This window comes from Lissotriton helveticus, chromosome 2_2 (assembly GCF_964261635.1).
Source record: "Lissotriton helveticus chromosome 2_2, aLisHel1.1, whole genome shotgun sequence".
Lineage (NCBI taxonomy): Eukaryota > Metazoa > Chordata > Amphibia > Caudata > Salamandridae > Lissotriton > Lissotriton helveticus.
The window spans coordinates 135,525,390-135,549,481 of NC_136060.1; the positions used below are offsets into that span (position 1 = coordinate 135,525,390).

General features: G+C 46.8%; 1 protein-coding gene across 11 annotated transcripts in view; it reads left to right on the forward strand.

The window, feature by feature from the left end:
• FRYL (FRY like transcription coactivator) overlaps positions 1-24,092 on the forward strand; it is a 2,496,013-nt gene that overhangs the window by 829,893 nt on the left and 1,642,028 nt on the right. For all 11 annotated transcript variants that reach the window (XR_013608325.1, XM_078678213.1, XM_078678216.1 and 8 more), the window contains one exon: positions 11,837-11,969. Coding sequence is in view for 10 of the 11 variants with exons in the window: in XM_078678213.1 (XP_078534339.1) it covers positions 11,837-11,969 (133 nt within the window). In the remaining variant the exon portion in view is untranslated. The remainder of the gene's footprint in view (positions 1-11,836; positions 11,970-24,092) is intronic.

The window sequence follows — 24,092 nt, forward strand, 5'->3', positions numbered from 1 at the left end:
TAGTCGCAATGTTGTCTAAACCATGTTGGTGGGAAACACTATGCGTTAAGAATTGTGTATGGCAAGACCTACACGTAAAAGGGCCCTCAGGGCAGCAATGAGATAATGGGGAACAGTTAGTAGAAAACAGCTTAGGGCGTAAGTGGCGTAAGGTGTGTGAGAGATAGACCCGCCTGGTTCCTGTAGTATCACCAGTCGGGAATGCCATAGCCCCTAGCCACGTCCTGTCGCGGACGGGCGCAGACGGGCTTCTCTCTGGCGCGTCTCCGGCGCTTCGCTGCGCGCGACCGCTGCGCGCTTGCTGTGACGAGGGGGCTAAATACCTCCCAAGGTGCAGCAGACTAGAGCGCTAACCGCTCTGTGCTCGCGGAAGTGACCTGGCTCTGCCTGACCCGCCCTCCGCTCAAACGGCACTGGTTGCCGCGTCGGACCGGGGCGGGCAGGACAAGAGATCGAGCACAGGTTAGGTAAGATTGTAAATACCAGTTTTATATAGCTGCGTATAGCGCTACTAGCAATCAGCAATGACTATACACAGTTTTAGGAAAAGAACACTATTTAAAACAATTCAATTTTACAGTTTTAAAATCACTTGTAAAATACACATTTGCAGCGTAAGTCTATTGCTCTCCAACCAAGCGTCAGCGGGTCGGGGAGACACTGCCACCGTCCTCCCTACCGCAAATGCCGCCTGCTCCTCGCTGCCTAAATACCTCCCAAGGTGCAGCAGACTAGAGCGCTAACCGCTCTGTGCTCGCGGAAGTGACCTGGCTCTGCCTGACCCGCCCTCCGCTCAAACGGCACTGGTTGCCGCGTCGGACCGGGGCGGGCAGGACAAGAGATCGAGCACAGGTTAGGTAAGATTGTAAATACCAGTTTTATATAGCTGCGTATAGCGCTACTAGCAATCAGCAATGACTATACACAGTTTTAGGAAAAGAACACTATTTAAAACAATTCAATTTTACAGTTTTAAAATCACTTGTAAAATACACATTTGCAGCGTAAGTCTATTGCTCTCCAACCAAGCGTCAGCGGGTCGGGGAGACACTGCCACCGTCCTCCCTACCGCAAATGCCGCCTGCTCCTCGCTGCCTAAATACCTCCCAAGGTGCAGCAGACTAGAGCGCTAACCGCTCTGTGCTCGCGGAAGTGACCTGGCTCTGCCTGACCCGCCCTCCGCTCAAACGGCACTGGTTGCCGCGTCGGACCGGGGCGGGCAGGACAAGAGATCGAGCACAGGTTAGGTAAGATTGTAAATACCAGTTTTATATAGCTGCGTATAGCGCTACTAGCAATCAGCAATGACTATACACAGTTTTAGGAAAAGAACACTATTTAAAACAATTCAATTTTACAGTTTTAAAATCACTTGTAAAATACACATTTGCAGCGTAAGTCTATTGCTCTCCAACCAAGCGTCAGCGGGTCGGGGAGACACTGCCACCGTCCTCCCTACCGCAAATGCCGCCTGCTCCTCGCTGCCTAAATACCTCCCAAGGTGCAGCAGACTAGAGCGCTAACCGCTCTGTGCTCGCGGAAGTGACCTGGCTCTGCCTGACCCGCCCTCCGCTCAAACGGCACTGGTTGCCGCGTCGGACCGGGGCGGGCAGGACAAGAGATCGAGCACAGGTTAGGTAAGATTGTAAATACCAGTTTTATATAGCTGCGTATAGCGCTACTAGCAATCAGCAATGACTATACACAGTTTTAGGAAAAGAACACTATTTAAAACAATTCAATTTTACAGTTTTAAAATCACTTGTAAAATACACATTTGCAGCGTAAGTCTATTGCTCTCCAACCAAGCGTCAGCGGGTCGGGGAGACACTGCCACCGTCCTCCCTACCGCAAATGCCGCCTGCTCCTCGCTGCCTAAATACCTCCCAAGGTGCAGCAGACTAGAGCGCTAACCGCTCTGTGCTCGCGGAAGTGACCTGGCTCTGCCTGACCCGCCCTCCGCTCAAACGGCACTGGTTGCCGCGTCGGACCGGGGCGGGCAGGACAAGAGATCGAGCACAGGTTAGGTAAGATTGTAAATACCAGTTTTATATAGCTGCGTATAGCGCTACTAGCAATCAGCAATGACTATACACAGTTTTAGGAAAAGAACACTATTTAAAACAATTCAATTTTACAGTTTTAAAATCACTTGTAAAATACACATTTGCAGCGTAAGTCTATTGCTCTCCAACCAAGCGTCAGCGGGTCGGGGAGACACTGCCACCGTCCTCCCTACCGCCTTTACTTGCAGAATAACCTTGTTGCCAGTCTCTGCCCCTTGAGGAACTAGTGAATGAGGGAACACTCCCAGGACTCATCCGGTCATTCCCCTTGTTTGTTGTTTTGGCTTCATTGTACTGCCACCAGGGACGAATCATATCAACGCAGTCGGGCACTAGTGTGCCAAGAAGTTGGGGAAGCGGCGCAGCATTGCCACCCCCGAATGCGGATGCACCGGTTTTATTTGATGCAATACCTTAATGGTTCTATTTTGTTTTCTATTTTCGTTTTGTTTTCCTCAATTATTCCATGGGGATGGGGAACACCGCATGAAGTTGGGAAAGGGGGATAGGTAGTAGGAGGGGGGAAATGGTGTGTTTAGGCAGAAATCCATAACATGGTTTATCTCCAGATGTAGTTGCAGTATAGATATCAGCAATTGGCTCTTATCATGCTACACAGACAGGGTATAGATTATGGCTAAGAGGGTGCATGCTGAAGCTAATGTTACACCGATGTCCTGAAATGTTATAGGTTAAAATAATGCCCGTAAATGTAAGCAGGTGACGAACTGTCTGCAACGCCACCAGGTGGACATCGCTTTTATACAAGAAACACATTTAGAGTCAGCAGTTAAAACGACATTAGCAACAGCATGGGGGGCCTACAGGTATTTTTTCTGGACATAGCTTGTACGCTCGCGGGGTTGCAATATTGATACATAAGCGAGTACCGTTTCGGGAGGTGGCGGTGTGCCGGGATCCGGGTGGGCGCTTTCTGTTGGTTAAGGGATGCATGCTTGAACATTCTGTGCTATTTGGTAATATCTAGGCACCAAATGTCGATGACACTGTTTTTACAACCATTGAGCGCATGGTAGCAGATCACATATGCATGGAGGGGACTATAATCTATTGCTCGACCCGATGCGAGATAGCACAGCTCACACGACAGACACCAAACCCAGGGCAAGACTCTCATTGCTAAACACCATAGGTAGGTTTGGACTAGTCGATGCCTGGAGACACCTTTGTAGGGATCGTGATGGCTACACTCACTACTCTGCACCTCATTATACATGGACGCAACTCGATGATTGGTGTCTTTAAGAAGGGGTGGCATTGTGGCTAGATGATGTTAGTAACTTACGGCAAACACTGTCTGACCATGCCCCGGTTATGGTTAAGTTGAGAACCATGAGGGGAGGGGGGAGCGTCCCTGGAGTTTCCCTGACATGGCACTAAGAGACACTGTCTTCGCAATCGAGATAGGGGAAGCGATCGTAGAATACTTTGCCCTCAATGATGGATCTGTTGAGTCAAAGGCTATACCATGGGAGGCATTTAAGGCATACATTAGAGATGTATGCATAGCCAAAAGTGCTGGGGTCCTTAGAGACCTGTGACGAACATTAGCACAGATAGAAGGGCAACTCACATTCTAAAATCGCATTGAGGCAACCAAGGTTAGCCCCCCTGGCCTGCAGTGTCATGCAACGCTCCTGTCTGAATTCTGGGAGGCAGCAGAGCGAGAAGCTCATTACTTGGGAAAGTACGCAAACGAAAAGATGGGATGGGGAGGGAGAGCGGCTGGACAGAACAGTAGCCAAACTCAACAGCAAACCCGCAGGCCAACATATAGAACGGAACTAGTAGATGGGAGTTGGACACAAGTAATCGGGGAATATGAATATTCTCCAGGAGGTGCTCTACTACATTGTATGAGACCCGGGTTTCAGTGTGCCCTGCAGATTACAGTGGTTACTTGGACGAGATAGCGATGGTGTATATGGAGAAGGTGCACCAGGAATTCCATGCAGAGCCCTTCTCGGAGGATGAAATCAGTGAGGCTATTGATGCGCAGTATGGCTCTAAAGCGCCGGGGCTCGATGGATTCACGGGGTGTTTTTACAAGAAATACAAGACTCTACTTGTCCCATGTCTTATCGACATGTATTGAGAGGCAGTGGAGGCTAAGGTGCTTCCGCCGACCCTAAGGTAAGCGGTTATAACACTGCTGCCAATACCAGGAAAGTATATTCGGTATTGCCATTCCTACCGGCCAATATCACTCCTAAACTTTGACAATAAGATACTGGCTAAAGTACTGGCGACTGGGCTGTCACTTATTGTTGAGAAACTTATATCTGCGGCACAGTCTAATTTCCTTCCTCATAAATCTACAGCTCCCAATCTGTGCACATTGTTTGCCACACTACATAGGATAACGCCTACGGTACCAGCAGTCACTGTACTGTTAGATGCGTAAAAGCATTCGACTCCTTGGAGTGGCCTTTCCTGTATGCTATGTTGGGGCAACTTGGGGTGGCAGAATGATTCCTGGCGGTAGTTAAACTGTTGTATACGATGCCCACGGCCTGCATCTGACTCAATGGGACACTGACCAAAGAGATTAGGCTTACACGGGATACACGGCAGGGGTGTCCGCTGTCCCCATTGCTGTTCGTGATCACCCTTGACCCGTTAGTGCGACACTTACAGGACAAGCATAGTCACTGTGGGCTGCAATTTAATACAGGACCTGCTCTTAACACTTTACGATCATCCTATAAGTTAAGCATTCGGATGACAACCTGTCAACGTTGTTACAGAAAGTGACTAGATTTGGTGCCCTGTGAGGGTTACATATTAATTGCGGAAAAATCAGAGGCCTTCCACCTAACAGTGGCACCTTGCAACAGATGGACGTAATAACCGCTGACCTGGTGTGAGGAATCTGTGAAGTACCTTGGGGTTCACATTCATAGGGAAAATTATCCGATCTTGCAACTCAACAATGGCCCAGTTATAGAACAATTGGGGCGTAATGAAGTGTTGGTTATCCCAAACTTTATCGATGGCTGGAAGAATAGCCATAATAAAGATGGAGGTCCTTCCACGATTCTTTTACCTTTTTCATAATATCCCTATACAATTGCATAAGGAGAGCTTCATACTTTGTTGATACGACTGCTGTGGGGGGGAAGGCATCCCTGCATTGGCCGAGACACACTAATGCTCCCTTATGAGAAAGGTGAGTCTGGGGTCCCGAGCTTCAGGGTTTATTATTTGGTCGCGCAAGGCATCTTTGTCCACCACTGCTATTATATGGACGTCGAGATCCCATATTATAGGCCAGAGGCGGAACTGGCGCTGCTGGCGCCTCTTAACACTCTATTGCCAGTTGGGTCTCCACGAGACCCACACGACATTCAAACATTGTCCACGATAGTTGGGCGTGGATTAAGCTGAAAACACTGACTGGATTTCGTATGCTGCACTCTCCTGCATTGCCATTAGCTGGGAATGGCTGGATCCCTATATTACGAGAAGGCTTGGTCAAGCGTGCATTGGCCAACTTCCAATTGGTGACATTTGGCGTCCTTTTTCCCAAGGGTCACGTTTTTTCACATACGGAGGATCCCCGTTTCTGTGATGCCACTGTGATGGATCATTGCGTGATACTAAGATTGCAGAGAGCACTACAAGCAAACCTTCCCTGCTATCCCCTAGGACCGCTAGATTTCACATTATTGACAGGGGTAATAAAAGATGGAGATGGCAGCCACCTCATGGCAAGAATGTACAAGGCAGTGATCTCTATTTCCTGGTGTGAGGGCGGCGTAGGAATGAGACCTTGGGCACCCAATTACAGATACGCAATGGAGCTGGTGCTGTTCTCAGATTCCCCAGGTATCCCCCAATCATCGGCATAAGCTGCGGCATTTTAAATTTTTGTGAAGGGCTTATATGACGTCCAGTAAAATGCATCACATAGATCGTCCCACAGATGTTTGAGATGTGGTTGCACGGATGCCGATTTTGCACATATTACATGGACGTGTACCAAGATAGTGACCTATTGGCAGACTGTTTTTGTGGAACTTCCACATATGGTCGAGATGGTGGTTACTCTCTCACCCTTCATGGCACTAATGGGGGTACATATATAACCTTCCTAAATCTAAACAACGCTTTGTCGCCATAGCGCTCCTGAGTGCTAAGCATGAAATCTCTCTTGGATGGGGTAGCAAACGGGCCCCCACACTGCAGGATTGGTTACGTAGTATGACATACTGTAACACCAAAAGCAAAATGTGCGCACAATTATGGAGAAGTGTGGCTCACTGGTTAGAGGAGGCAGACCCTGATGCAGAGGTCAGACCCGGGACCAGGGTTCAATTCCTGACGCGGCAGGGTCTTGAGCTCAAAATGTCCACGGACTCGATAATTCTCGCCTCGGTGCCTACTCGAATCATGGTTTCACACTCTGCAACTCTGGGCAATAGCTTGCTTAATCTCCACTACGGCCTCACCGCGATGGGATGCCTGGTCTTCACCTTGGGGATGCCCAGTAGGGGTTATCTCGCAGGGAAAAGCCAGGACGGGTTCCCAAAGCAAGCGCTAAGAGACCTGTCGGTGATTTGGCGCTATATAAATCGAAATTAACATAACATAACAATTGCAACCACCAGCTGCACGTCCAGTTGATATTTGGCAACTGTTCCAAGATTACACATTGTCGACGAGGGAGGGGGCAGACTCCGCAACACAACCCCAAAATAATGTTGCTGGGGCGTAACAAATATGGGGGCGCTGGGCACTGCCATATCCCCACAAAGTCCGTAGACACCTACTGCTACTTTTCTCATAAGGGCACATATTGAATAATAATTATGTACCTTAATCTAGCCTAGACGTTTGTATAAACAGACCTGGAAATTAATTTTATTTCATGACTATATGCTGTAAATTGTGACAGGCAATGTTCTTTTTGTACTATAATGTAATTTTATATCATTGTCATCCTTGTTTGGATTCTCAATAAAAAATGTATTAAAAATGTGAAATAAATATTATACAACCAGTTACCTAACAATACAAAAATTAAAACGCAGTATAAACACCATACATAAATATTTAAAATGATTAATTAAAACAGTAAAGTAATTGGCAAATATTAAAATTAATACAAGCATTTTTTCAATATATAAATTACTCAATACCCGTTTCATCTAGAAATCCAACCCCCTCCTCATAAAATTCTAATAAAAATTACCTACATTCCTAAAATGAATGCAGCATTTCAAAATAATATTTAATAAATTCACTTAAAATGATGTACATTGTGATATTAAATGTGGAAAACTTTTAACAATATTACAAAGTACATATTCTTTACACAATAGCTGCCTCCCATGATTTTTTGGGAGAAAGGTCCTGTTGGCACACCCACTCTTGATTCCATAAATTAACTCCTGTCCTCCTCCTTGTCCTGCTTACAGCTTGACACCTTGCTCTCATTTGCTTTTAACCATACACTCCTGAAAACAGGCTCTAGTAGTTCCACTAGCAAGGAACCCTAGTTACGACCTCTAGATTTCAACTTATCCCTCTATTCTCATTCCCGTTTAAAATACTAGATAAGGCTATCAATAGACCACTGTGCTCTGTTCTTTAGACCAATCATTTTCTCAATATAACCCAGTTAGATTTCCATCCTTCCCATAGAACTGAGGCTTCCCTGATTTATTCTCTTTGACTGTTTTAGCATTTTGGCTGATCAGGGCCTTGGTACTGGCCTGGTGCTCTCTGATCCTTCGACTTCTTTTGTTATGTTATTACATTGTCTTATTGATTGCATGTCGGGGTTCAGAATTCAGGATAGTACTATGGCTTGGATTAAGTTCTGTCTGGCTGCATACAGGTGGTCCACATTCCCAACCACTCGCCTCCTATTGCTCTGAACTCAAAAGGTTCTTATTGGGTCCTTCCAGGTTCCTTGGCCCCACCCCTGTATTAGCTAATTTGCTCTGCTGACCTTCACTTCATGCACAACACTCGGATTGTTGTTAGGCTTGATCATCAGTCCCTGAGTGCCCATAATAACTTCTAAAAATCCATTTGCTATGTGCTCGCTTCGATGGGAGAGAATACCCTAAAACTGAATGCTGCGAAAACAGAAATTTTATGATCAGTGATCATCATTTAAAACAAAATAAAAAGTCTTGGCCAAATGATGTTGGCCCAGTCCGCTATGAACCACCCCGTCCCAGCCTCTTTGGTCTGCAATTTTGGGACCTTCTTTGAAGAGTCTCTCTCACTCCACAAATAAACATATATCAACTCTGTTTCTTCTCCCTAAATTACTTAGTAAGATTCTTCAGTTTCTTCTTTCCATTCTTGTCACCTGGGAGATGAACTGATCATACTCAGCATGTTCACTTAATGCAGTTCCTTATATCTTGGATATACTTATTATTTTTTTGCATTGCTTGCAGCAGATTCAGAATGCTGCTCTCCACCTCATTTCAATCTCCCTCCCCCCACTTAATGCTCTTCACTAGCATTCATTTTTATGAAAGAATTGTCTTCAAATCCTTGTGCCTGGTTTACAAAGCTTACTACCGTACTGGCCTTGTCCATCGTCAACCCCAATTTGTTTATTACCTGCCTGCAGCCTGAAATCCTGTTAAGCTAAACTAATCTGATCGTTGCTTGTTTTATCCGCTCGTGCTCCAGGGGCTAACACTCTTACAGCTCAGCAATGCAATTCCCTACTACCCTACTGCAGCTCCTCCTGGCCTTTGAAAACGTCCTGCCTTTTTGCAAACTTAAACAAGCATTGACATAGCCAATAGGTCTCGCCTTTGGGTCCTTATAAGTGTTTAGTCATTCAGCACATTAAGGACAGTTTGTGGTAAATCAATGGCACCAAGAACAAGTAAGTTCTGGAACCTCAAAAAACATGGTTCGTCTAAGTGGATTGCAACTGTAACAAGCACTCAAGAAATAATTTGATCATATTTTGGTCTTGCCACTGTGCACAAAAAATGACAAATGCAAGAGAAAAGATGGAGTCCCGCATTTTGAAGATTTACTAGCCCTGGAGTTTAATTTCTACTTTCTAACGCTGCATATATATTTTTGTGCAACCCAATAATGGATTTGTCATGTGCCATGTGCTTCCAGTATCCTGAGAGGAGTCATTTGTGGTAACTCAGGTGCTGCTGTTATGACGGCAGGGAAAGTGACTGGGAAAAGTCAGGGATATTAAGGTTATTGACCAAGTACACAGAGAAAGACTTGAACCTTGAACTCCTCATACATGCGCTTTGTTACTCATTCTTGCACTCAAGCATCCATTTATTCATACATCTATTCGCTCCATCCACTCAATGATCCTTGCACTCATGCATCTATTCCCTCTACTTACTGACACTTGCATTCAGCCACTCGCTCACTGATGAAACATAACCAAATACTCAAGCTTATGCAAGATAAATTCAAGGAAGGAGCATGGATGACAGGAAACTTATTACTGTCTGGTGTACTTTGTACCTACCATTGCAAGATGAGTCGCTCTGTCCACATCGCAGTGAGTAGCCATCTTGGAACTGTAAGGTGCATAATTTCTCACAGATTTTCTGTCTGGGAGCTTTCTCCCCCGGACACTGAATGGAATAGAGATTTGCATAAAGCACTCCTACCGCGCCTTGCTAACACTGAACGGCAGTGAACAACTAGGGCTCTGGTTGCACTGGCAACTGGAGAAGCCGGCTAATTCATGTCAAGGCTTGCATCTCTTGAAGCATCCATTAGCATGACTGTTGGAGCTACATGCTCATTTTTTTTCCAATGGTGTTCATATCACACAAGTATAAATCCGGAGTTGCACTGACTTTAACTGGGTGGGAATTGTTTCTAGCGCAAGATCTGGAATCGTTTTAGCGCGGCTGGGTAGCCGAAGGTACGCATATTGCTGCAACCTTGTTATTTTGAATAACTGCTCTCTCTCTGCCTCACCAGGCAGCTAAAATACACCACAGACGATGGCACATCCTGCTTCGTGCCTATGCTTTAAACCAGATTTCCCACTGTTACTTACTATTTCTTTCTGTTGCTGAGCCAAAATGGCTGAAGTAGAGTATTGATCACATCCCTGGGTGGACGGAAGCGTTAGTAGTTGTTTTCTAAAAGGAACGTAATTGAGGTGCATGGGCTAGGGTGACGGGAAAACGTGCCTCACTAAGCCCCTGCTGGAACTGCTGATCTCCTAAGCCCGGAATATGCACCAGACTTTCCCGGGAACTGTGTGCGGCCCAGCATGTCCATGTGAAAAGGGCTCTCTGCGCTGCTGGCCTTCTTCCAACTCCTACCAAGCAGCTGTCTGGGGGCAGCGATCTGTGGAAGTGCTAAAAAAAACTAAATAAAGTTTATGTAATGAGCGCAGGGGGAGCGGCATTGTCCATGTTTGCATATGCTTTCGGGCTAAGTGTAATTCTTGCCTGTATTCAGACATTCATTCTCCTGCACATGTGATATAGTCTAAGAGGGAGAGTGTGTCATGATGCAGTTAGACACAGACCCACCGTAAACAGAAACTAAAATACATTGCACTCTGGGAAGCATGAGAGTGTGATGGCACAGTAAGTCCCCGGGTCTTATCAAACCTGCAGTTATACTCCATGGCTGTTCTAAACTTAATGCAAATTCAAATGAAAATGCATTCTGAACGGGGAATTTGCAGAAAGGTATGAACTGGAGTGCTTGGTCAGTGAAACCGAACATGCAAAATGGAGAGAACGCACCACATAACACTCAGATTATCCAGGAGTTCCAGCTCCCATGCAACAAAGCTCGCTTTGTGCTCAGACAAAAGAAAAAAAAAGCGCGCCCACACGGCCGTAAAAGTGAAAGCAACAGCGAATTGGAAACATGATCCTCCACAGCTGATTGCACCCTGCGCACCGCTGCTCGCGCCAGCAAGGTGGATGCCTGGTGTGCATGAGCTGCTGAAAAGTGCAGACAGATTCCTTAAGGTTTTTTCCTAGAGCAGCGCTTGCGCGCTGCCTAGGCGAGACCTAAAAACAAATCGAGCAGAGAAGAACGTCGCGAAGCCATGGAGATGCGCTTAACAGAGCGCCTTCTAGTGGGTGGGGGGGCTGCACCACAGTGTCCGCATAAATTCAACATTGTCGTGTCAGGAGTGCAGTTGCGATCCCGCTACCTATGTTCTGCTAAACTGGGGAAAAAAAACTAATGTTAAGGCATAAGAAGTATGATAAGCCTAAACAGATATTACAATAACAAGTGAATGACCGAGAGCATGAAAAGCGACTTAACTGCGGCTTCTTAGTAGCGAAGAAAGAGGGTGTCTAGACAGTGATGGACTGTGTTTGGGACTATCCTTGACTGATTGGCTACTGAACACTAGTTTATTTTTGTTAATCTTAAGATGGCTGCTGTTCGATGAATTGATGTAATAAAGTGAAGGAAGAAAGCATGATTCTCCCCTCCTGTCCTGACATTGAATTTCTGGTGCTTAGCTTTAATGCTGTAAAAGACATGGTATAAATCAGTCTAATTTTGGAAATTTACACAAATGTTTTTTTCCTCAAAGTATGTTCTCTTGAGCATATTCAATACAGATTATTTTTTAAAAAATATATGTGAATATGGTGTAACACACAGTCTTCTTGTTTTGTGTATATGCGCACACACGCACACACACACACACGTGCAGGAGGACAGAAAGACTTACCTTCTATAAATTCATCTTGTGAATATTCTCATCTTTGTATTAGTTATATCTTAATTGTTTTCTTTTAAAGGAATGTCTGTCTACTATCCTCAAGTGCGGAAAGCACTTGACAGCATTCTTAGGCATTTAGATAAAGAAGTTGGGAGGCCGATGTGCATGACAAGTGTCCAGATGTCCAATAAAGAACCTGAGGAGATGATAACGTAAGTTTTGTACTCTGATATATACTCGATTGAAATCAGTGATGTATACTGAATAAAGTAATTCATTGCATAGTTGGTGAAATGCTGCAGTAGCTGATACTCCACATGTAATTAAAACAGGGTGCAAGACTACTCACTGGAAGGGATGTTTAATTGAAAAAGAATAGAGGAAGGTTGATTTATCCAAATTTAGAAGAGTGAAAAGGACAGGGCTGGCAGCTGAAAAATGAGTCTTCTCACCTTAAACATATTACCTGCAAGAATGCAAAAAAGTACTATTTTTCAGAGCAAAGTGAACTTAAAAGAACATTTTTTAATTAGTGAGGACTCTTTTTGGGGAGTTTTTGCCTGTTACTCAGGGCTACTGCCTTTATTTTAAAAGTGGGGGTTGCAGTGCATTCATGGGCCTTAGACATTAGAAAGGTCATTGTAAAATGCATTTTGAAGTCTACAGCAGGTGTTCATCATTTGGAGATCTTATTTTTGGTAGTCGCTGATGAGGACGTTAAATAATTTACTATTGGATGCATTGTCCATTAGTGGAAGTAAGAGTAAAATGTAGCACAGCTGGAAGGCTGACAGAAGTACCACTCTGGTCACGGCATGGACCACTTTGGTCACGGCATGGGCATTGTCAAACATGATTTCTCAGTAATGATCTTGTTTTGTTTTCATTTTTAATATTTAATCAACCTTAACACTTTCCCGCATCAGCCATAATACGTGCTGCAATTCTTGGTCGGAGCCTGTATGAAATTAACACGTTTTAAATGCTTAATTATCAGGCAGTTGTGGTGGAACTTAGTTTTATTTAGTAGTAAACAATAATCAGGAAACACATTTACGAAGAATAACCACGCTTCCCACTGACTGAACAGCCCAACCACTAACTTTAGGAGGAGTTAGAAAAAAACCCACAAAAAAAAACCTTGGTTCACCTGTATAATTGAGCAAACGCATAAAAGCACAAAACCCGCAGCGGTCATGTCCATGTGCTGAAAAGTCTTGGTTTATAGTATGTCCTGCTGTAGATCACCTTTTGTGCACAATCCTGCCATCTAATCATTGGACTGGATGTTGCAGGTTATTTTTCCTTAAGGAGGCATTTTGGTTTTGAGGGGACTCCTGATCCTACCTCCCTGAAACTTAAAATGCATGTGGACTCAGGCTCCACCTTACAGTGCCTTTTTCTGCCAGGGATTTTGGATGTGTTTTCAAGTACTCTGTTATGCTGTACAACTGAGTCTACGTTTTGATGCCCGAGGCCCATGGGAACCAATCTTTCAAGACACCGAGTACATCTCATGACTGTATCTTCCGAAGTAGCTGATATGCATTGGAACCAAATCATCTGACAAACCCCGTACCAGGTCTTCTGTGAGTGACATACTTTGCGAGAAGGTATGGAGAATACACTTCAATTCTGCCTCTGTTGTAACAGTACATTTCCATGGTTGGACCAGAATTTGATCTGTAACCTGCCTGTCCAGGGAGCACATTGAGAACACTTGCTCAATATGTAATGCCTCAATAGAAAGAGACAGTTCTGTTACCGGCAGGCTAACAGGTGGATTCACTACGCCACGATACAGTGTCAGGACTCCACCAAAACTCCCTTGGCCGAGTTTGCCAAAGACGTTGAAGGAGACTAGCCACATGGCTAGAAGCCATACAGAGGTGGAGTACCACTTAGATGACCTGTGATGATTTTAGTTTTTGTTGAGATTCTCTGGGCCCTTCATGACACCTCTGCTTTCTGATGGCAACCCTGAAGGCCAGGCAAAACCCTCAAGTTCTCTGGAGGAAATTGTCCCTCAACACACTGAGGATCTTACCATCGGTGTTGGACCTCAAAGGAACCGCGGCTACAGGGCATTGTGGGATATCCACCTCAGCCTATACTGTAGGAAGGTGGATACCGGACTATGGTTACCCCAGATTTTCTGCCTTGTAGTTAGTTGGTTTTCGACTTATTTGGCCTGGGATCCTGATAATCAGGGCCCCAGGCTATCTGATCTCTCTATAAAATGGACTCCATGTACCTTAGGTACATACCTAATTGGCTATTGGGTCACTCTTGTGAGTCCCTGTACAGTGTACTATAGGTACCCAGGGCATAGGTGCACCCAAGGCCTACCAGGGGCTGCAGCATATCTTATGCCACCCCTGGCTTGCCATCCAAACTGACACAACTGGCTGATCACTCAGCTGGGGCAAGGTCGTGTAATCACCCCTTGCTTAGGTATAGTATTCCTATATCTACCCTTAAATATAGACACACAGTAACCTATAAGTCACTATATGACAGGCCTTAACAATCCTGGAGGCAGAGTGCTTGGTTATGTGTGAGATGGTGCTCTAGCATGAACTGAGCCTGTCTGCAGCTTTTGGAACCATGTCCTTATAGCTGTTCTATGATATTGCCATACCATATACTCTTAAGTGCATTATGAACCTCACGGTTAAATGCTAACTCTGGTTTGGCTTTATCAAAACATGTCGTGTAAGGTGTCGTATGCTTTGGAATACTACCCCCTCGCCAATTCTGGCGACGGGGGTAGCATTCCACCCTTCTAGAGGGAGAAGACATGTTGTTGCTGACTATCCCGGTTAAAAGTACCCAGAGCCCCAGCGTCACAAAATGGACGCTGCTGCCACCGTCACAAGTCTGACCTCCTGCTGCTGGGAGTCCTTCCAGTCACGGAGGTTTGGACAATAGGTTTCCTGCCTGGGGAGGTGCGAACACCACCCCAGACAGGACTTTGTGTATTGGGACAGGGAGGGCTGAATAGAATGAGACACTGCCTGGAGCACCTTAGGTGCTCCATGCATACCCCGGTTCAAACCGGAGCTGGGGCACTCCAGCCCTGGCGCGAAACTGGACAAAGGAAAGGGGGTGTAACCACCCCCCTTCCTGGTCCTACCCATAGGAGGGACCTAGAAAGTAATCCAGCCAGTTTTAGTTGTACAAAGGTAGGAGCTGAGTCCTGAGACTTCAGAATAATCCTGAACTGTAAATTTGAAATGAAACTCTGGACCTTCGACATTCTGCTGAAGCTGAAGACTGAAGAATCTCCCTTGTGACCAAGGAGTGACCACCCTGGGCAACCAGGCACCATCCAGCAAATCAACGGCTTGCTTTGTCGACGTTCTCGCCGGAACCCGAGCACAGACCCTGACAAGACCCAGACTTCCAGACCTCTCTGACCCTCTCTTCACGACTGCAGCATAGCTGAGATCCATGGAGGCGACGAGACACGTGGGACCGGACATCTTGAAAAGCCTGCAACTTGCTACCTGTGCAGTTCCTGAGGTACCCTTGAAGCTGTGCACTGGGGATTGAGAAGCCACGATCCCGAGCTCCATCTGCGACGAAGATCAGCCCCCCACACTCCATGAGTTGTGCGTGGGGCCCCTCTGCTTTTGTTCTGCTCTACGCGTTGTCCGGTTGCTGGCCCGCTTCCTCGTAGCCTCTGTGCCGACAATCCTTTTGTACCACCTCGCTGGTCTGGTTGCTCCAGACTGGCCCTTGCTTCCCTGCAAAGGTGAGGCACCCCAGACCTTGCTGGTCTGCACCAGAAGCCTTTGTTGTATCCTGCGTGGGTTGCCTTTGCCAAGGCTTGTCGACTCCAATCCGGAAGTCGACCCCTCCATCTGCGAGATCCTTCGTGGGACAGCCCGTCTCCAGCACCTGGTCGTCGTCGACGCCTCCTAGTCCCCGTGGCTGCCAAGACAAGCTACAGGACAGCACCTGATTGCTCCTCGACGTCGTCTGGTTCCTTCCTGGTTCCACCCGGTCACTTGCTAGTGACCCAGACTCTGTCCCCTCTGCTTTCAGGTCCTCTTCATCCTTGATCCACACTTGGATCCACCCGGACATCTTCCTCCTGGTCGCCTGCACCATCTTTCCTTTTTTTTTTTTTTAAACTTTATTGAGTCAATCAAATCAGTACAAGCGCAGGCCTACAACCACAGGGGCCGGCCGCAAACTCAGGAGATAGAAACAGGAGCATTGCAATTGTTTACGGTGCATAGAGTAACCATGGCGTAATCATAATATATGTTGTAGGTACAATGAAGCACAAGGATAAGAGGTTTCATTTTTATAACATTGAAGAAGAAGCTGCGGCTATATCATCAGAGGCATCACACCACACAATAGACAAGAAGAGACGGGAGGGGCGTATCCCTCCACGCAATCGGGAATCGATGATGGGCAATGAGGCCTAAAACACACTACGCCCGCCGGATGCAGGCCAGGAGTAAAGGTCAAACCATGGCGAACAATTTAGCGAAAACATCATACGGAAAACCCACCCTTCCAAGACAATAAAATGTTGTTATGTTACGTGGATTTGTACTGCGCACAGCTGCCCCAGCTAAGGGGCGTCCTGGCGCATGGCAAGGTAACACGCAACAGCCACAAGAAACACAACAGCTAAAAAGAAGGAACCAGGTTAAAATAAGAAAGTTTTAATAGCCTTACGAAAAGAAAAAAGATCCTCCAACAACCGAATCCCCACCGAAAATAGAGGCAAGTGCAGATGCCCGACAGAGAAAGGGATGAAAGAGGGAGATACAGCCAACCCCACTGAGAAGGAAAAGAGAAAGGGACCATAGAACAAATCAAACTAAAATAACAAACCCCCCCCCCAACACCCGCCACCCCACATCACCGTAATGGCTATGGCCTACCCCACTGTCACCCCAGAATTACCCTGAAGAGAGGAAATAAAAGACAAGCAAGAGAGAAAGACAATAAAGAAAAGTTCGAGGCATATGGGCTGCAGATGGTACATTTATGAATAGATCGCCATCTGGTGTTGGGCTCGGATGATTGCACTTTGTTTTTCTTCTGGAGAAGTCTTTGTCGTCATAGGTGACTCCTCCTCTCGGTGTTAGTGCGCATGGGCATCGGCTCCATCCTTAGATTGTTTTTTTCCGCCATCGGGTTCGGATGAGGATCGAAGCGCTCCGGACCGACTTCAACAAAGAAGGTTATAACCGGCGCGTATTCCTTTCCAAATCGACGGTATCGTTATCGAACGCGACTTCACTCCATACCGACGCGATTCGAAGGACGACGACTACGAGAAACTCGACGTAGTCCAGCCCGGGGTCCATGGAAAGGACTCCATTCAAAAAATGTCCAACGTGTGGTGCTAAGTTCCCACACAAGGACCTACACGAAGTGTGCAACCTCTGCTTGTCCCCTGAACACGAATCCAGGGACTGTGAGGCCTGTGCAGCGTTCTCGTCAAAGTCGACGATTAGAAACCGTCGAGCCCGAAGACACGAGGTATCGAGAATGCAGTCACAAGCAATCCCGGAGCTGTTCGAGGACCAGCAACCAGAAGAGGAGGAAGAAGAGGCCGACGAGGCGGGGTCAGAAGCGGACGAGTCCGACGTCGAGGAAATCGACGTCCAACAAACCGTGAGTGACGACGTCCCTTTACCGAAAAACAGACCCCGCACGGTGTCGACCCCGCCCTCGAGCCCGGTCAGACAACCGAAAAAAGTTTCCAACGCCCCGCCTTCGAGCCCGGCAACGAAACAGAAACCGAAACACTCGGTCCCCCATCATAGTGGTTCCGGTTCCGATAAACCAACCACATCGACACCGAAGCACCAGGCCAAGGAAAGCTCGAAGTCGAAGCAGTCCATGTCGACACCGAAGCACGCTTCGGCGCCGAAAACACCCTCGACACCGGGGACATCTTCGATACCGAAGAAGTCCGATCCGAACAAAACTTCGGCACCGAAAATACAAATGGACATTTCAAAGAAAAGACACCTTTCGGAACCGAAAACTGCGGTACCGACACAGGAACACGGAACGGATCCTAAACAAAAGACTTTGTTTATTGACCCAAAGACTGGCAAGGTAGTCACAGAGCTACCTAAAAAGAGGAAACATGAACATTTGGACGACAAGGCTCATCCAAAGAAGAGAACAATGGGGACGAATACAACTCCTCCCCCTTCTCCCAAACCTCACACACCATCTTCGCCTATTCCTCACAATAGGCCAGATATTCCTCCCACACGTCCATCTACACCTACAACAGATGGAGAAAGTGACACAGGGGAGGGGGGACACCCTGGGGATGATGAGGACACAATCCCAGAGGAGGCAGACCCATGGGAGGAGTATAATGTGGGATCAGGTAATGATACCGACCTTGAGTCATATCCCTCAAAACCTTCACCTCCTGATGACAATACTGGGTTTGCACAACTCATTACTGGAGCAGCAACATTTCATAAGGTAGACCTACATACAGAACCTCTAGTACAGGACTTCTTATTAGAGACACTACCTACTGCACAAAGAACATCAGGAACACTACCAATGCTAAAAGGCCTTCTCAGTCATACATCAGAGATATTCAAAGACCCAGTGAGGGCTAGGGTATTGAACCCAAGAATTGATAAAAAATATAGGGCAGCTCCAAAAGACCCAATATACATTAAGGGACAAATTCCTCGACTCACTAGTGGTCACAAACGCTCGCAAGAGAGCAAACTCTTTATCTACGGGAGAAGCGCCACCTCCTGACAAAGAGTCTAAACTAATAGATGCCTCTGGCAAGAGAGTAGCATCTCAAGCGGCAAACAGTTGGCGTATAGCTAATACGCAAGCACTACTTGCAAGGTATGACAGAGCGCATTATGATGAGTTAGAAACACTCATCAAACATCTCCCTAAAGAACATCAAAAGAGAGCTGATCAACTTATACAAGAAGGGAAGTTAATTACTAACACTTCAATAAAGTGCGCCCTAGACGCGGCAGAAACTGCGGCAAGGTCGACAAATACAAGCATCATGCTAAGGAGACATGCATGGCTCAGAGTGTCAGGATTCAAACAAGAGGTACAAACCTCGTTACTTAATCAACCTTTTGATGGGAAAACACTTTTTGGCACAGGGACAGATGAGGCCCTAGAAAAAATGAAAAAGGATACAGAAACGGCTAAATCAATGGGAGCATTGCAGCAGCCGACACAAAGAGGTTCCTTTCGTAGATCCACCTATAGAGGAGGATCCAAAAGTACAGGTACAAACCAACAGCAAACCTCTTTTACACCTACATCACCCAGAGGTAATTCTAGAGGTGGATACAGGGGTAACAACAACAAGGGTGGAGGTCGCGGAAACAACAACAACCGCAACTCTCCAACCCCAAAACAGTGACTTCATAGAGCTTCCCCCAGACCATATAACACCGGTAGGGGGACGCCTATCACAGTTCCTACCTGTCTGGGAAAACATCACATCAGACAAGTGGGTAAGATAAATTATCCAACATGGTTATTGCCTAGAACTCACAGCTACCCCACCAAACATCCCCCCCCAAACAGCGTCCAATGAAACAAGATCACCTGACACTGTTAAAACAGGAAGTAATATCACTGCTAGAAAAGCATGCCATAGAGAAGGTTCCACAGCACCAACAGGGAACAGGAGTATACTCCCTATACTTCCTAATCCCCAAAAAGGACGGGTCTCTAAGGCCAATACTGGACCTAAGACCTCTCAACGCATACATAAATTCGGAACATTTCCACATGGTCACGCTCCAACAAGTACTTCCTTTACTGAAGAAAGGGGACTTTCTTTCTACACTGGATCTAAAAGACGCTTACTTTCATATCCCTATTCACAAAGCCCACAGGAAATACCTCAGGTTTGTGGTAGAAGGACAACATTATCAGTTCAAAGTCCTCCCATTTGGTGTCACGACGGCACCAAGGGTGTTCACAAAATGCCTGGCAGTGGTAGCAGCTCACCTAAGAAGACAACAAATTCATGTCTTCCCATACTTGGACGACTGGCTAATAAAAGCCAGGTCGCAAGAGGAGTGTCTGCAACACACACAAAAGACAATTCAGCTACTACACCAGCTAGGGTTCACGGTGAACTACACAAAGTCACACCTACAACCAAACAAAGTTCAACAATATCTGGGGGCTACCATAGACACAGAAAAAGCCAAAGTGTACCCCAACCCAATAAGAGTCCAAGCAATGCTTACAATCATTCAGAGATTTCAGCCACAACACTCACTAACAGCAAGAGTGTTCATGCAGCTACTAGGCATGATGTCATCCTGCATACTGCTAATACCATATGCAAAACTACAAATGCGTCCGCTACAAGAATGCTTAGCGACACAGTGGAATCAGGCTCAAGGACAGATTACGGATCTGGTGTTGGTAGACGACCGCACACACCGCTCTCTGAAGTGGTGGAACAGAACAAACATTACCAAGGGGCGGTCGTTCCTAGAGCCAATTCCACAGGTGACAATAACAGCAGACGCATCGCTCATCGGATGGGGAGCACATATGGACAAATACACAGTACAAGGAAGGTGGAGTGTGCAGGAAAAAACACTGCACATCAACTATCTAGAACTACTGGCAGTGTTTCTAGCATTGAAAGCCTTTCAGATACATGTTATCCACAAAGCAGTCCTGATCAGAACAGACAACATGACAGCAATGTATTATATTCAAAAACAGGGGGGGACGCACTCTCTCCAATTATCCAGACTAGCACAGGAGATTTGGAGATGGGCCATTCCTCAAAACATCTATCTGTTAGCCGAACACCTACCAGGAGTTCAAAACCAGATAGCAGACATCTTAAGCAGACAGTCGGAACAAATACACGAATGGGAACTGCACCAACAAATACTGCAGCCATTCTTCCAAAGATGGGGACAACCAGAGATAGACTTATTTGCCACTCATCAGAACGCAAAATGCCAAAGCTTCGCGTCCAGGTACCCACATCACCTGTCGCAGGGCAATGCGTTATGGATAAATTGGTCCAACAAATTTGCATACGCTTTTCCCCCTCTCCCACTAATCCCATTAGTGGTCAGGAAACTGCAACAACATTCAATGACCATGATACTAGTAGCACCCACGTGGGCAAGACAGCCGTGGTTCACCACGCTCCTGCAACTCTCACAAGTGCCACATCAAAAGCTACGAATTCTACCCATGCACCTTACACAGAACCATGGAGAGATAATGCACCCAGATCCAACTCAATTGAACTTAGCGATCTGGCTCCTGAAATCCTAGAATTTGGGTACTTAGATCTCCCACCAAATTGCATGGAAATAATTAAACAAGCGAGACGTCCAACCACCAGAGCATGCTATGCAGCTAAGTGGAAGAGGTTTGCTATACACTGCACTAATAACAATATCAACCCTCTAGACGTATCAACAAGGGAGATTATTTGCTACTTGTTACACTTACAGCAATGTAATCTAGCGTACACATCTATCAGAGTACATCTAGCAGCTATAGCAGCATACCTACAAAACAGGCAGCGCATATCACTGTTCAGAGTACCAGCGATAAAAGCATTCATGGAAGGTCTTAAAAGAGTCATTCCACCAAGATTACCACCTGCCCCAGTCTGGAACCTCAACGTAGTACTCACCAGACTAATGGGGCCACCCTTCGAACCTATGCATAGGTGCGAAATACAATTCCTTACATGGAAGGTGGCATTCCTTATAGCCATTACCTCACTCAGAAGAGTAAGCGAGTTACAGGCATTAACAATACAAGAACCATTCCTACAGATACACCAGAATAAAGTGGTTCTTAGAACAAACCCAAAGTTCTTGCCTAAAGTAATTTCAGCATTCCACATCAATCAGCCAGTGGAATTACCAGTCTTCTTTCCAAAGCCACAGACGGTGGCAGAAAGGGCTCTACATACACTAGATGTTAAAAGAGCCATTTCATACTACATAGAAAGAACACAAGACTTCAGGAAAACTAAACAACTATTTGTAGCATTTTCCCCAACACATAAGGGCAATCCTATCTCTAAAGCAGGCATCGCAAGATGGATTGTAAGATGCATACAAATATGTTACATTAAAGCAAAGAGAACATTAACTGTTCCTCCTAGAGCTCATTCCACAAGAAAACTAGGAGCATCTATGGCATTCTTAGGGAACATTCCCCTAGATGACATATGTAGAGCAGCAACTTGGTCTACACCACATACATTCACAAAGCACTACTGTGTTGATGTACAGGCTGCACAACAAGCCAGAGTGGGCCAAGCTGTATTAAAAACTCTATTTCAGACAGTTGCGACAGACACTGGTGACCACCGCTAGGGAGGTAACTGCTGTACAATCTATTCATAAATGTACCATCTGCAGCCCATATGCCTCGAACGGAATATGCTACTTACCAGTATGCATCTGTTCTTGGCATAGAGGGCTGCAGAGTGGTACATGCCCTCCCTGCCTCCCCGGAAACCTGTGTCTGTCCCAACATTATCTTATTTAGATACATTTACATGGGCATATCTTTATGTACTACACTACACTACTCCATCTAACCCTACTATGGCAAAACAATCTAAGGATGGAGCCGATGCCCATGCGCACTAACACCGAGAGGAGGAGTCACCTATGACGACAAAGACTTCTCCAGAAGAAAAACAAAGTGCAATCATCCGAGCCCAACACCAGATGGCGATCTATTCATAAATGTACCACTCTGCAGCCCTCTATGCCAAGAACAGATGCATACTGGTAAGTAGCATATTCCATATGAGGGGAAGGACCGGCGATTCGGACATCCGGTCCCTGCCATCCCCGCATACTAAAATCGTATAAACAGAAGCCACAGAAAAGTATGACGATCAGCAAGCACATAAAACGCAATCAATTACAGCCCCACTAACCGTGCCCTGGAATCACCATTAACCAGCAAGAAGTCACTCCAAATCCCAAGCGAGGTCACCCCTGGCCACTTCTATTAATAATAGCAATGTTAAGCAGCTTTGTAATCGGGAGACAATTCGATACAAAAGGTTCAATCGTTCCGGGCAGACCAGGCAGCTCCGCCGCCCAACATCGTCCCAGCCACCGAGAAACAATTGACGATGCACGGCGGAGGCCGAAATGCAACAATACACAGTCCACCAACAGTTCCAAGTCCAAAGACAGGTCTACCAGGCTCGGAAAAGAAAGAACAGGATGTGGAAAGCACAGCAGCACTGTCTGGGCCTCGGGTACCACGGATTGATAGGGCTTCTCCACTTGCCGGTCTGAAAAAGGCCTCGATGAGACCACCAGTCGCGAAACAGGTGTGACGACAATAAGCTCAGGAACCACATCTATCCGTGCCTTCAAGACTGTAGGCTCATCCGGGAAACATGACAATGCAGCAGAAGGAGACACGTCGGCACCGACTCGGGGGCATACCACTACGTTACAAAATGGCGGGTCAGCAATGGCGGCGATCCTTCCTTCCAAGTCCCGGGAGCTCTGGAGCAGAGCAGTCCGCAGGGTGGTCAGTGCAGCCAGTACGCGGCTACGCGTAATCATTTCCCCATGTAGGCGAACTCCGGGGGTCTCAAGCACAGCGATCTCTCCGTCCCTGGGAGGGGTGCACTCCAAGGAGCCATCCGCCATTTCAGCCATCTCGGTCCCCGTCGCTTCCCCTCCACCTCCGAGTCCAGTCCGACCACCAGGGTTAACCGGTTCCACGGCTGGATTGCAATAGTCGGCGCTTGGTGCAGAAAGGAGAGTCAACAAAAGGCCGGGTGCGCTCCCCGCAGCTCGCCGGGAGCCATCTGCCTGTTCCCGGACGGGACTATTAACATGGCCGGGCGTCACCCCCAAGGGGAACCGGGCGACACGGCCTCTCTCCGGCTCGGCGACACCTCGGGTTCACGGGGCAACCCACTATTGGGAGTGGGTTGACACCAACTCTCCCGGCTCGCGGCTCCCAGGTTCCCACCGACCGGCTTCTCATCCCGACCAGGGCCGCCAACACTACGAACACTGCCGGGCAACCTCTGCACTCGAGGCCCCGGCGTCAGCGCCACGAAGGCCGTCAAGGAGACGGGAACAGTTCTTCGGATCTATTGCACAGATGGAGCCCCAGAAACAGATGGTAAGTGATCGCTTCCCTTTAGCAACGTAGATCAGCAAGCCTCTCTCAGGATTATCGTCAGGATAGACGTGCGGGGAGGAAGGGTCCTCGGAGCCAAGCGTTTATGCGACTGCACCATCTTTCTTAAAGGCTCCATAGGATTCAGCGATGAAACCGGACACATCTTCACACCT